Genomic DNA, 13826 nt, shown 5'->3' with positions numbered 1-13826 from the left:
TCTTAAAATATTAAAATGTTTTTATATATTTACACGACAGAAATGAATTAAAATGTCCTCTATAACCAAACTAAAGACTGAGGCTTTGACTTAATAGTGCATGAAATGAAGTAATAGTTAATACTTTGGTGCAAAGCGCGCATCTCACAACTTTCATTTATTCTGTCCAGAACCTTGCGTAGATTAGTGTTGAAGTTATCACAACCCTTGTTATTTTTGAGAAGAAAATAATCATTCAATCATTTTTGAGAAAATCTAAAAAAAATTGTGAAAAATCTACTCTATCAAGTGGGAATTTGGTAATCGACTTCGGCATTACATCGGTAACTTCAGAGGCACGCGCATGCACCAAATTTGTAGTTTCATTTTCGTACGACTTTAAGCATTTAAGCTTACCGCGCACACAAACCATTTTGCCAGACTTGGTTATTTGTACACAGGGGTGTATTTCGCCAAAAACAGGAATACAAATTTTTTAACGATCGCAATACTATCTCATATATATTTCATGTATGTAAATAAATGAAAGTAAAAAATGATCGTGATAAAAAAAAAAAAAAGAAGGAATGAAATAAAAGATGCAATGTATGAATCAATAATATTCACCACTACTTATCAATTATTTGCCTTGATGTACTTTGCAAGTAATTATTATTAATAATAGTAGATTATATAACACAACCGACTTCAAGTAAAAGGATTAATTATAGTAATAATATGTTATTAATTTCACCAAAATTTTTTTATATGGATTCGATTCGTTCGATCTGCTAATAAATAAATTTATAAACATTTTCCGTTAATCGATATTTAATTATATTTTTTTTCAATGTAGTCAGATGAGCGATAATAAACGGATGTAAAAGCTATTAAAATGCTCATCATTCCGTTTGTTAAGCCGCCGCGACGGCAGATGGCTCCTTACAAAGACCCCAGGCTCGTTATGAAATCATAATTACCCCTTTTATTTAATTATTTATAAGAGGGGGGGGGAGTTACCCCAAGAGGATAAAAAGGACCCTAGTTTTCTCTCATATCGCGACAATAATCTCTTTACGATAAATCGTCTCATCTTCTTCTTTTGGGGATCGTGTTTTACGACAGCCCGCGCATATTGCTTCTCTTCTGATGGACACCGGACTAAAAAGACAGTTTTTCATTTACGATGGAAAGGAAAGAAGTGGCACGGTGCATGCTATTTGTATGGCAGTGATATTCAGGGCTGGTCATTAACCTTTGGCTACAATCCCCTGGGGCACCTCCCCTTCTAATATCAGTTTTTTATAGCAGCTATGTCCCCTCGCTTTAGTCTGCAAATGCTTGTTTCCTTATATCCTTTGGTCTTATCATTGCAAAAGCAGATTTAAAAAATATTAAGCCTTTACCAATATATACTGATAAAAACAAAATACTGAGAATATAGTACCCTCCTTCAACCTCCTCTGACTAGGCATCGAGATCTGCAAAAGATTAACGCAAATTTGGTCTATAGGAACTCAAGCTGATTAGAAATATTGTATCTAGGAATCGCTATGGCCGTGTCTCTAATGTTTTATTTTATTTTACTTTTTTTTGGCTATTATTTTAATTATTTTAAGTGGTATAAATGTTCTATGTTATACCTATATCATATACATTTCCACCTTATGATTACTACGATAAATTCCCTTCATTACCTATTTCCATTTGAAATCGTAAGCTCCTTGTTACCGCTTTAATATTCCCCTACTTCTAAACTAAATAAAGTGGCAAAATTAAAAGTTTAATAAATTGCTTTATGCAACTAATTAGCTGGAATCCAGGGGAAGGTTCTGGCCTCCGGTTTTATGAAGAGTTGTCTATTTACTCTTCCTGCCGTCATATTTCCTGGCATTCTTCCTTTACCAAATCATCCAATCATGCCTCCTACCGTATATATACGATCTTCTTAAATTCAAACCCTTGTTTATTACCACAATATCCGTTATCGATCTTCAGCTTTATTTACAATCCCATCACCAGAAAACAGTTCCGAAATTTCCTAAACAATCCACTCACCAACTCTCTCTTATAAAGCATCCTCTGCAGAAAAAGAGACCCCATTTTATCCATCCTCTATCCTTCCCGAATATGAACCCCACATCCCATGGGGATACGTAAAAAAATTTCCAAGACCAGAAGGTCTCTTGGTGAGTAATAACCCTGTGTGAAATAAGCAATAAATGTTTGATCAATTTTTCGACAGATGTTTTTGTTCAATGAATTTTTTTTTTTATATTTATTTTGGATTTTTTTTTAAATTCAATTGGTTTAGTTTTTTTTTATTTCTGTTACTCCAAAATACCTTTTATTTGTTTGGAATCAAAACTAGAAAATGTTGAATGAGCTGAGGGAAACCTCGGTGATATTTAGGAGTAGGGGAAGGCGTAGAGCCAATAGGGAGTGAGGAAGGAGATGAGGAAGTTCTAATCCGACGGTGACTTGATCGCTAAGCCCTGACGTGGTCTAATTGCCAGCTTTCCAATCCCTTCTAACAATCTAACTTCTCTATAAACAATATTATCCTGCCGTTATAAAAACTGGAAAAAAAATCTTTACAAAATAGGTCAAATCAATTTCTTTAATGATACTTGAATACCCAAAAACCAGTTCGAAAACACAGTTGGGTGAGGCAGAAGCTGTTAAGGGAAAAAATGTATTTCTCTACATAAAATGTATTAAATTTAATTGTACTTCTCAACGTTCTACAATTGACAGCACAAAGGAGGGAAGGGGCGCTATGAGCCAGTTGGTTATGTTTTAAAAAAAACAGTGTTGCTCTCATACTAAAATGTGATAAAACAAAATATAAATACTTTTCATAATAACATAACGATATAATTTAAATAATTACAATATTAATATTTATTTAATACAAATTTTATCGTTCAACAATAAACAATCTTCTTAGTTTTCATATTTTCTAAGGATACACATACAACTTCCAAATCTGTGCAGTTAACTTTTTCCTCTTGTGGCGATTGTTTTTAGAGAGCTGATTAACTGATAATATAATTTTATTTTTATTTACAATTCATTATAATTTCTTATATTTCATGGATTAAATTAAATGCCATAACACAGCTTAGCTCTGCAATCAATTGATATTTTGACCAACTGGTATTAACGAAATAGTGGAAGCTATCGTGTTTTGTTTTTTCGTTTAGCGCTCAATAATGTAAAATAAAGCCTTATTGATGAACGCACTAATTATTGTTGTGTAATAAGTTTTCGAAAAAGTTTTATTTCTGAGCCTGTCATATTTAATTGATTTTTTTTTTTTGTGAAGTTATATTTTACCAATAATTTTATATTCTAATTAAACGAACTCAGAGGATTTGTAGTTGACCTCCAGTACCTAAAGTTTTTAACTTGCCATCTTATTTTAAAGTGTTCTATTTCGTCTGTGTTAGCTACTTTAAAAATGGATGTGTCCACTAATGCTTTAAAAATTGATGTGACCACTGATACTGGTGTTTCTTTGGAAAGTGTATTTGTTAGGGATTTCTCTTCGAAAAAGTCAGGTGTAGCTCAACTGCAAGTTACAAATGAAGCTGACAATGTAATTATTTTATTGAAAGAAGTGAAAGATAACAGTATTAAAAGAGAAATAAAAGTAGACAAATACTGTGAATTTTATGTGGTGTCGGATGACTCTTGCATTTTGGTAGTTGATGCAGATTGTTTTATGATTCAGTTTAAAGATCAACATCAGCTGAACAACTTACATGAGAGTATTAAAAAAATTAAACCATGTTTGAAGACATCTGTATTTTCTGAAAGAACTGAGGAGGCTTCAGCAGTGCAATATTTTCAGTTTTATGGTTATATGTCCCAGCAACAGAACATGTTACAAGATTACATTAGGACAAATACATATCAGAAAGCGTTTTTTAAAAACAGTGATGATTTTAAAGACAAAATTGTTTTAGACGTAGGCTCTGGTTGTGGTATTTTGTCGTTTTTTGCTGTTCATGCAGGAGCTCGATTGGTATATGCTGTAGAAGCCAGTTCAATGGCCCATCATTCAAAGGTATTAGTAAATGCTAATAATTTTCAAGACAAAATTAAAGTCATCTCGGGAAGATTAGAAGATATAGAATTACCAGAGAAAGTTGATGTTATTGTTTCTGAACCATTGGGATACATGTTGTTTAATGAAAGAATGATAGAAACTTATCTTTTTTCAAAAAAATGGCTCAAACCAGGAGGTATTATGTTTCCATCCAGAGGAGATTTGCATATTGCTCCATTTATGGATGATGCTTTGTTTATGGAAATTACTAGTAAGGCTAAATTTTGGGACCAGACTTCTTTCCACAATGTTGATTTGAGTTCATTAAAAGAAGTTGCTTCAAATGAATACTTCCATCAGCCTGTTGTTGATTCTTTTGATATAAGAATTTGTTTATCCAAATCGATACGATATTCGGTTGACTTTTCCATTGCAAAAGAGCAAGATCTCCATCATATGGAGATACCTTTAGACTTTAGTATTCTTGAGACCGGTACCATCCATGGATTGGCATTTTGGTTCGAAGCTGCATTTGTTGGCTCAAAAGAAACTATTTGGCTGTCTACATCTCCTACTGAACCATTGACTCATTGGTACCAGGTCAGATGTTTGTTGAAATCACCATTAGCTGCGAAAGCTGGGCAACGCTTAGTTGGGAATCTTCTTTTAACAGCAAATAAAAAGCAAAGTTATGACATATTTATTGAATTGGGTATAGATGGATGTGAAGACACAAAATCATTCAACTATTTAGACTTGAAGAATCCGTATTTCCGTTATGCCTCACACACACCAATTGTAAGCTCAACGTCACCCAGTGAAGCATATTGGGCACACTTAGATCAACAGAATGAACCCAAGCAAGCAGCCATTTTGAATCCTGAAAGTTCTCCTGAGGATATCTCACTAGATCTGTCTGTTGACTGTGCTTCTTCCTCAGAAAAAGTGAGTTATATAACATTTATTAACGATGATCCACTTCGAGCACCCAAGGTTTATATCAGGAGTGAAGTATTGAAACAGCGGTCAGTTCTTTGCCCTGCTACTTCTAGCACTGGAGGTAGACGCTCTCAACGACCTAAAAAAATTGCTCTAAGATATTCTCCTTAGAATATATGTATAATATAATTTAGAAACCTTAATTTTGTGATATTCTATATTTTGTGATAACCCTAAGATATTCTCCTTAGAATATATGTATAATTTAAAAACCTTAATTTTGTGAGTTAATTTATGTTAGTTGTTTTACAATTTACATCATTCTTATATTTGTTTTTCTTTTAAAGTCAATGAAGCAATGTGTTTACAACAAAGTGAATTATATAACAAAAACTCATAATTAGTGCAGTTTCATGCTGTATAGTATAAAATTATTTTTATGTACTATTTTATATATCCTCATTTGTTTTAAAAGTTTATTGTATATTTACCATGGTAAATTAGTTCATTCATTAGTAGATATATATTATTTTTAAAATAAGATAGTTTTTAGACAACCTCTGATTTATTGAAAAATGTTAATGTAGTCATTGGTTGCCTTTTCTATAATATTCGTAAGGAATAATATCCACAAAGATATATATAGCTTTTAATTTTTTTCTTTTAATAATTATTTTACTGAATAAGGCATCTTTCAAAACATATATTTAGTTTTGTTTGTAATCAAGAGTTATAAAATAAAATATTTAATATCTGTTTATCTTTGACTTTATAAATTTTTTTTTAATTTATTCATATAATTTACATAAAACTTCATAGCAATAATGAAAGCATACTATTAATAAAAGTAACTTATATATTTTCACTTATTTACTATTAAAAATACACTGACGATCGTCTTTGTAATTAAGTTTCATAGCCGGTTAATAATAACAAACAAATGAGATGTTTGGTTGTAAAATATGGTAACAGATTTTTGTATGAATTGAAATTTTTTATAGCTCCAGCTTTTTTAAAGCTGATTTTATTTTGAAAGAATATTTTCTTGAGAGAATAATGTTGATATTAAGCTGTGGTGAGTGACTTCTATTTGAGTATGATAAATTGTATCTAAGAAACATTTGACACTGTGAAAGATTTTATTTTATCAGTTACTTTGTTAACTACATTGGTTTGTTAACAAAATACTCATCAAAATTAACAACAAACACAGTTTTTACATTACTATATTTTAAAACCCCATTTACTCTATAATTTTTAAAAGTATTTCTCTTTTCGCTTAGGAATGATCTAATTTCCTTCTTCTTTATCATCCTCCTTAAGTGCCTTTCAGTGTGGAGGAGCCTCTAACCACTTGGTACCCACACCTCGGTATATGGTAAGCATCTTCATCTGAGCTAGTGTTTTTCCTCTTCCAGTGGTTTTCTTTTTCCACCTAGTCGTTGGATATGCTCCGTATAGCTCCTTCTATGTCTGCTTTGTGGTCTCTGACTAGATACTGCTACCAGTATGTCATACCGACTACAGTCCAAGCAGTTCCTCTCCTGCATATTTTGTGGATTTCATCCATAAAGACAATAAATAATAATGAACTGAGGCTATCTCCTTGTTTCACACCTCTTTCCAGAGAACATGGATTTGACTCTCGGCCATTGATACAAACTATTCCTTTAGGGCTTTGATAGGTTGATTTAATCGCTTCCAGGAGGTCTGCAGGAATTCTTTTGGCTCTAAGTGTCCTCCAGATTTCAATTGGGGTACTGAATCAAATGTAGCTTTTAGGTCCAAAACAGCTATGTAATTGCTCTGACTTCTATTCCATGCTTTTTCTACGATACTTCTGAGAGCGAATATGTGATCCTGGATTTGTCTTCCAGGTTGTTTTGACTCTATCAGTGCCCGTAACCTGCTTTCTAGAATAGTGGTGTAGAGTTTACACATTATTTGGGATAAGCATGTTTGTCTCTAGTTACCACATTCTGTTGTACTATCTTTCTTATGAATTGGCACTATGATATTATATCCCAGTCGTTCGGAATAACCTTACTGTCCCATATCTTTTGAAAAAGTGCTTACAGTGATTTTGTCAATTTATTACCTCCATATTTGATAAATTCTGGAAAAAATCTGGGTCTAAATGCCACTTCGGGTAAAAACATACCCATCAATAATTTTCTATTCTTAATTAATACTATCAAATTGGTTCTTTTGAGCACTCTTGATTCTTATGGATATAACATTTAGTATGCCACTCAGACTTTATTTCAATGACTTCTGTATTATTGCTCTATACCTCCAGGATGTTGAGGAGCTGGTAGAGTATGGTAAGCTGAATTAAAGAACAAAGGCACTGTTCAGAGATGTGCAATGTTGTCAGGGATGCCAATGCCCACCCTGAGCTGTAGTGTCACGTAGTTAGTTTATATTGAAGCACAAGGCATAGTTTCTATATTTTACAAAACAATCAATTTTTTAAATAAAAAATAGGTGATATTTAAATTTTCTTACATTATTGAAATTCAGAGAAGAAACATAGTTCAGCACAATATTGCTTATGATTTTACATTAGATTCCTCTAAACATATATATTTCAAATACTGTTTACAATATACAACAATGGTTATCTTTAAAACCCTTATGTTCTTAGGAATCTGTGCAGAATGCTTTATCGAGTGTTCAAATACTCACTTAGATTTTTATAGAAGAGAGCATATGTATATAAATTTATATAAAACAATTGTGTTTAGTCTGATATTAACCAATAATATATCTTAAAATATTAAAAGCTGTTTGTAAGATGGTGGCCATAGGCTTAAATGTGTATTTGAATCTTAATAGTGAATAAAAAATTTGTTTAAATAAAACTGAAGGAATAACGTATTAGTAAAATCATATTTTTCGACCAAATTTTATCCAGTGTTAATTCAATCAAATAAAGTTTAAAAATCCCCACATGCAATGTCAAAATATAATAAATTAGATATATGTTATAAGTTGCTAAAATAGTTTGCATCTTAGACATTTAGGAACTGTAAACATTTGATTTTAAACAGTATAAATATACTAGGAATGCACCCCACCTGACGGCGAACCAACCCCCATTTCACAAATTATACAACTGTTCATTTAATTATACTATTCGTTGCTCGAATAGTATAACTGTAATTTTCATCGTTTATATAATATAATGTAAGTATGAAAAAAAAATAAAATAAATTTCAAATTTTTGTCTCAATACTTTCAAGGGTGCCTAAAAATTTATTTATTTATTAATTTATTAAACCTTATATGTAAAATGAAATAATATAAGATGATCACTAAAAACTTGTTTATATATTAGAGAGATTATTTTAAATTCAGTTTACCTTTTTCATAAAATAAATTTATGGAATTAAAAAAATTATTTTGTAACATATTTTTTTGTTTCAGATTGTCTGCACCTACAGTTATACCGAGATAGCAAAGACAGGTACAAGCAAGGTCAGACCAAAGCTTCTCTCTCTTTGCAGCACTTTCTCGGTGTAGAAACTGGTAATTATTATTTTTTTGTTAAAAATGTATATAATTAGATAAAGAAAAGTTAAAGCTAAACTCTTCTACTGGAAGAGTTCCAATAGTTCTAATTAGAAAAGCTAAAATTTTCTATAACCCTGAAAATTACCTCCAGGCTGATTAAAATACTTAAAATTGTCATGTATGTTTATTTATTCTATTGCTTCAACCATTATTCTTAGTCATTTTCCAAAAATGTACTGAAAAAAATTATTATATTCTCTCTGTATCTAGTTTAAAATTTTAAGTATATTTCTTTAAATACTCTTTTTAAATCTAAAAAGGGGAGCTTTATTTGCTAACACAATATGCACTTATGCCTCCCAGCAATTTTGTTAAGTTGTGTTTTATAAGCTATATAAATATATTTTTTAAGAATTTTCATTTCCTTATATAAGCCAAAGGTGCAGGATGGCACTGTTAGATGTAGATCACGGTTCCTATCCTATAAAAGCCTGCAGAAAGTGTGGTGCACTCTCACTCATAACTTTGGGTAAAGGGGGATCTCCTTGGAAAATATGTGAAAATTAAGTTGCTTAAAAGTGCATTTTGAGACACTTTAAGTGTACATTTTTCCTGTTAAAATCTTTCACCTAGCACCCACACACCAATTATAAATCCTCACAAAAATATGTGCTGCAGACCGCCAGTTAGAATCTTGGGTTTTTATTACAATATGTAAAAAATATTATCAATATAGCTTATAAAACTATCACACACAAAAAAAAAAAAAAAATAGAAAAGAAAATGTTTCCTTATTGCATGTGTTGATTTAGTTGTACTTTATTATATTTTCAAGAAATTAATTTTATAAGTGGCTAAAGTAAATAATTCATAAAATTTTTGAATCTATTTATAACATATAATTCACCTACTTTTAAACTACAAATGAAGTTGATGCTGTAAACACTCATTGATAACTACCAAAACCTTCTGAACCATCATATTAATAACAGGTCCATAGGTTTCTTCTCTTTCAGGAGAATAACAAGATATTTTCTATCTAAGATCTCTTGTCTTTGTTGTTTAGTTTAGCCACTGGAATTTTACATAGTTTCTATTTATTTATTTTTTTTAATAGATATATAGGTTAAAATTTCACTTGACTTGTCTCTTTGAACTCATATATTTAACCAATAATGTTAAATATTTATAAGTATTAGCAATGATTTTAATATTCAATGTTGCAGGGTTTACATTAGATAAGGAATCAAACACAATAGCAATACTTTGTCAAGATGTCACAGTTGTTTTGGCTTTTGATACAAGAGAACGCCTTATTCAGTGGCAGGTTAAAATTGCTTCAAATTTGGGAGAAGGTTAGTATAATTTCATTCTGATTGGAGAATTATAACTCTATTAGAACTTAATAGATTTTTATTATTTTGATGATTATTAATTTTAAAATGTCTCACTTTAACAGATCAGCAGTTTCTGGTTCAAATATGTTCGGCTCCTCATAAGTCGAAGCTGGCACCTGGCCCAGCTAGGCTCCATGTTCAAGAATATAGATTCTGTATCAGTTTGGGAGTACCACCGAGGCTGGTTGGTGTCTGGGAAATATCACAGCTCAGGTACGATATTAATTGTTTTTATACAAATAAAATATCTATGTATCCTATATTACAAAGAAAATATGGCTATTTTTTAAATAATATTGTAGTGAATTAGGAATTAATTGTCAATACTATCATATTTGGAAATTACACAATTTATTATTCCATACTTCTCAAAGAATATATATTTTTAACCTCCATATTGTATATTTCAGGCGATATGGTGTGGTAGAAGGCAGATTCTGTTTTGAGGGTGGTTCAAGATGTGGAAAAGGTGAAGGCTTGTACGTACTTATCACAGACCAGGCAGAGGAGATAACAAGAACACTTCAGGCAGCCTCCGAAGGAAGATTGCTATCTACACGACGGAGATCTTCTTCAAGAAATATGTCAGGTAACTATTAGTTTCATTGTACTCGGTTTTTAAATATACTTAATATTTAATGGGAGTGGTTCCCATCATAAGTGTTGTGATTATTTTTGTATTAATTTTGTATACCTTTGTTCACTTACTCAATTGGCTACAGATCCCTATATTTGGATTTTACCAATAATACTCAAGTGCCCAAGGGGAAAAAAAAAAAAAGTTAGCTCAAGTTATATTTCATCTCAATTTTTGACGACTTCAATGAAAACTACATACAGTTAAGAGCTGAAATTGAATAACTTTACCAACCATGCTAAATGCGAATAAAAAATGGTGGCGGTTTCAATCACAACTCCTTATCTTTAAAACTACTAGCAATACTAAAAAAACTTAATACAACATCATCTAAAGTAGAGTAAATGTGCAACAATTTTTGGTTTTTCTTGAATAAAATAAACTTCAGGAGGCGTGCATCTTAACTACTTCAATATTTACTAACAATTTTAACCTAAAAAAGTTTTTAGAAATTTAATATTTACTTTTAATTGGTTTCTAATGGATCCCTTGTATGGCCTAAGTAAAAAATGAACCTTTTTCCAACAGAAAGTAATGTGAAATTTTTTCTTTACTTGTCATTTTTTGTAACTTCTGGAACAACCATTTTTTTTTTTTATTAGCCCTTACCAAAGTTTTCAGTCATCAATTTTGACTCTTAAATGTATATAGTTTTAATTTAAGTAATCAAAAATTGGAGTGAAATAATTTCTTTTTTTCTCCTCCTGGGCTCTTAGGCTATCACAGATTTTTTTAACAAGTTCCATTTGATGTGATACAATTTTTATAATCTTGCTTTGAATTATTTTCTTTGAAAACATGCCTAGTGTTAAATATGTTAGCATGCTCAAATTTACATATAATTCCTGTTATGTCTATTGGGTGATCAGGTGTCTTTCTTTGTTAAGCATAGTAAAAACCTGAGGACCACTAATCCTTCACTAAGTAAAAAAACACATTGTGATGGTTCATTGTGTACATATTGGGTGGTATGCTGCCATGTATTCTGTTTTACAAAATCTGGATATCTTAAGTCGATTTGTTCCAAAATAACTAAGTGTCCATCTGTGGTCCAGTCAGCGTAAAATTATATTCGTTTGACTACTGTTCAGGAGAATAACCTTCCTGCAGTTGCAAGCATCCCTTAAAATCATTTTATCTCATAACTTTATTGGAAATCATTATATAATCTATGTTACCTTAATATTGACTTAATTTATTTGTTTATTACTTCATTTATTGATTGATATAAATTATAATCAAGTTCATAATCATTGAATATACTGATCAAACTATTAGGGACAGTTGCAGAAAGTCTTCATAACTGGTTTATTGAGAAGTATCAAAATTATTTATTTATAAAAATGTATAATGTTAAATAAGTTTGAATTTGAAAATGATTGGAAGAGCTAAAAAGTGTGTTCCTGATTGCTGTAGTGATGGACTCCCCAAGGAAGTGCCTGACCAGGCTGAGCAGTGCAGGGTGTGACAGTGCCTCTCTTTGCCAAAGGATAGACATGGGTGAGCACAGTTGTTCTCATGACTGGCCTTCCACAGAAACACGAACTACTGACAGTGTTGACTTTGGAGATACAGTATCTGTCAGCGACTATCCTGATCAATCTCAGGTAGAAATTAATTGTTTATTACAGCTCTGTATTATTTTTTTTTTAAATTTGGTGTACTGTTAATTTTAATTTCTTTTTATTTCTACTATCGTCTAGAAAATCCAAATTATCATGATTTGATTTTTTTATCTACTTTCTTTAATTAACTCAAAATGTTTTGGTATTTAAATCTTTAAACTAAACTAAGTATAGCTAGTTCAATAAAATATGCTCCATTTTATTTTCAATTATTATCTCAAATTAAAATATTAAATATTTTGTTTATCAGCTCATATTAATTAAAAATTTCTTTTTCCATTCTAAACTGACCCTTAAAAGCAATTTTTTTTTCTGACATAAGTAGCAAAAAAATAAAAATATTTCTTAATTGTTGAGTGACAGTTTATCTTTTATTACTTAATAGTTGATCTCTTTATCTTTATAATGCAGGATGTAAGCCGATGGAGCGTGGAGCCTGGGATGGGGAGGTGTGCCAGCTGTATCAGTAAGCTCGGAGCTATGTCGCGCTCATCAACAGCAGCTAACACACCTGCGGCTGCTTTCAGTCCTGCCTGGGTCATGGATATGGGTGAGGATATTATTTCCTATATTAATCCTTTTTCTAATTTAATATGATATTTTGTATTTTCTGACATATTCATTATTTTATGATTTATATAATAGATATTTTTTTTTTTATAGGCCGGAGTATAGGAAGTGGTTCTCACAATAGTAATTGTAGTACTATGTCAGTCTCATCGCATGAAAGTGGTTCTGAATATTCAATTCCTAGATTACCTAGTAATGACAGGTGAGTATAGTTGAATTTTGAAAATTCGCTCAAAATAGGTTTTTAATTTATTTTTATTTACTGTTATCTGTATATGGAATATATATCAAGGGGAAGTATTTTGGTTGTGAAAAATTTCAACTACCTGTTTTCGGCTGATATACACATTTTGAGGTCCACTTAGTCCAAATAACCATGTACTGCTGTAAAATGGTCTGTGTATCAGTATATATTTGGTCAGCCTAGCTCAAAAACTAAAAGTTGTATTAAACTGAAACTTCATATCTAGGACATGTTTATATCTGGGATGTTACAATTTTTTTTTTAAATAGAAAAAAAATCGATTTTTCACAATTTTTTTTTATTTTCTCATAAACGGCTCTAATGGTTTAGATTAAACTTGGTAAATCAATGTATGATTATCGAGATTTAATACGAAATAGGTCTTATCCTATTTGTAATAATCTAACAGGGCTTACTAACTTGCTCTAAATGACTTTCATTTAATAAAATTAAGTTCTCATTTTTAGCAATAATACACCATGGGTATATACCAAATATTAAAGACTTTTATGAATAACTAATGGAGGAAAAAGGAAGAATAGAGACATTGAATCAAAAAAGTCGAGACTGCCTAATCTTTTCCTATTACGGCTTAATTATCTTTTATTAAACTGTTATATTCTTGGCAGGAACAAAATTATTTATTATTCCCACCATGAGAAATCCTAAAATAGAAATTTTTATTGCAATAGAAAAATAAAAATATATAAGTAAATGATTGACCATGTTTTTTCTAAATATGAAGATAGTCAGGGGTGTAGTCAAAATGAAAAAAAAAAAAAAAAAAAAATGGCAAATAAATAGTTGTTAACTATTTTTTGTTCCTTTTGACCTTACACCTTGGCCATCTCCTTCATATTTAGAA

The 13826-nt window shown here is 30.8% G+C and overlaps 2 protein-coding genes across 2 annotated transcripts in view; both read left to right on the top strand.

The window, feature by feature from the left end:
- The first annotated feature begins 2989 nt into the window (after positions 1-2989).
- LOC106685906 (histone-arginine methyltransferase CARMER) lies at positions 2990-5396 on the top strand. Its single transcript, XM_014428896.2, has one exon. It carries the CDS (start codon positions 3443-3445, stop codon positions 5141-5143), a length of 1701 nt encoding a protein of 566 aa, XP_014284382.1. The 5' UTR covers positions 2990-3442; the 3' UTR covers positions 5144-5396.
- Positions 5397-8401: 3005 nt separating this feature from the next.
- The window catches only part of LOC106685916 (uncharacterized), a gene marked incomplete at its 5' end in the record, with an annotated part of 22974 nt that continues 17549 nt past the window's right edge, over positions 8402-13826 (top strand). Inside the window, 7 exon segments of the mRNA XM_014428919.3 lie at positions 8402-8503; positions 9715-9843; positions 9948-10098; positions 10296-10474; positions 11939-12129; positions 12559-12697; positions 12811-12919. Coding sequence (XP_014284405.3) covers positions 8402-8503; positions 9715-9843; positions 9948-10098; positions 10296-10474; positions 11939-12129; positions 12559-12697; positions 12811-12919 — 1000 coding nt within the window.

The sequence above is a fragment of the Halyomorpha halys genome, unplaced genomic scaffold (genome assembly GCF_000696795.3).
Source record: "Halyomorpha halys isolate HHAL.00 unplaced genomic scaffold, Hhal_1.1 Scaffold755.1, whole genome shotgun sequence".
Classification (NCBI taxonomy): Eukaryota; Metazoa; Arthropoda; class Insecta; order Hemiptera; family Pentatomidae; genus Halyomorpha; species Halyomorpha halys.
Note: the sequence above shows the minus strand (reverse complement) of the source record. Positions and strands in the feature narration are given on the sequence as shown.

Excerpts from the sequence above, each read along its gene's own strand:
- LOC106685906 (XM_014428896.2), top strand. The coding sequence starts at position 3,443 with ATGGATGTGTCCACTAATGCTTTAAAAATTGATGTGACCACTGATACT.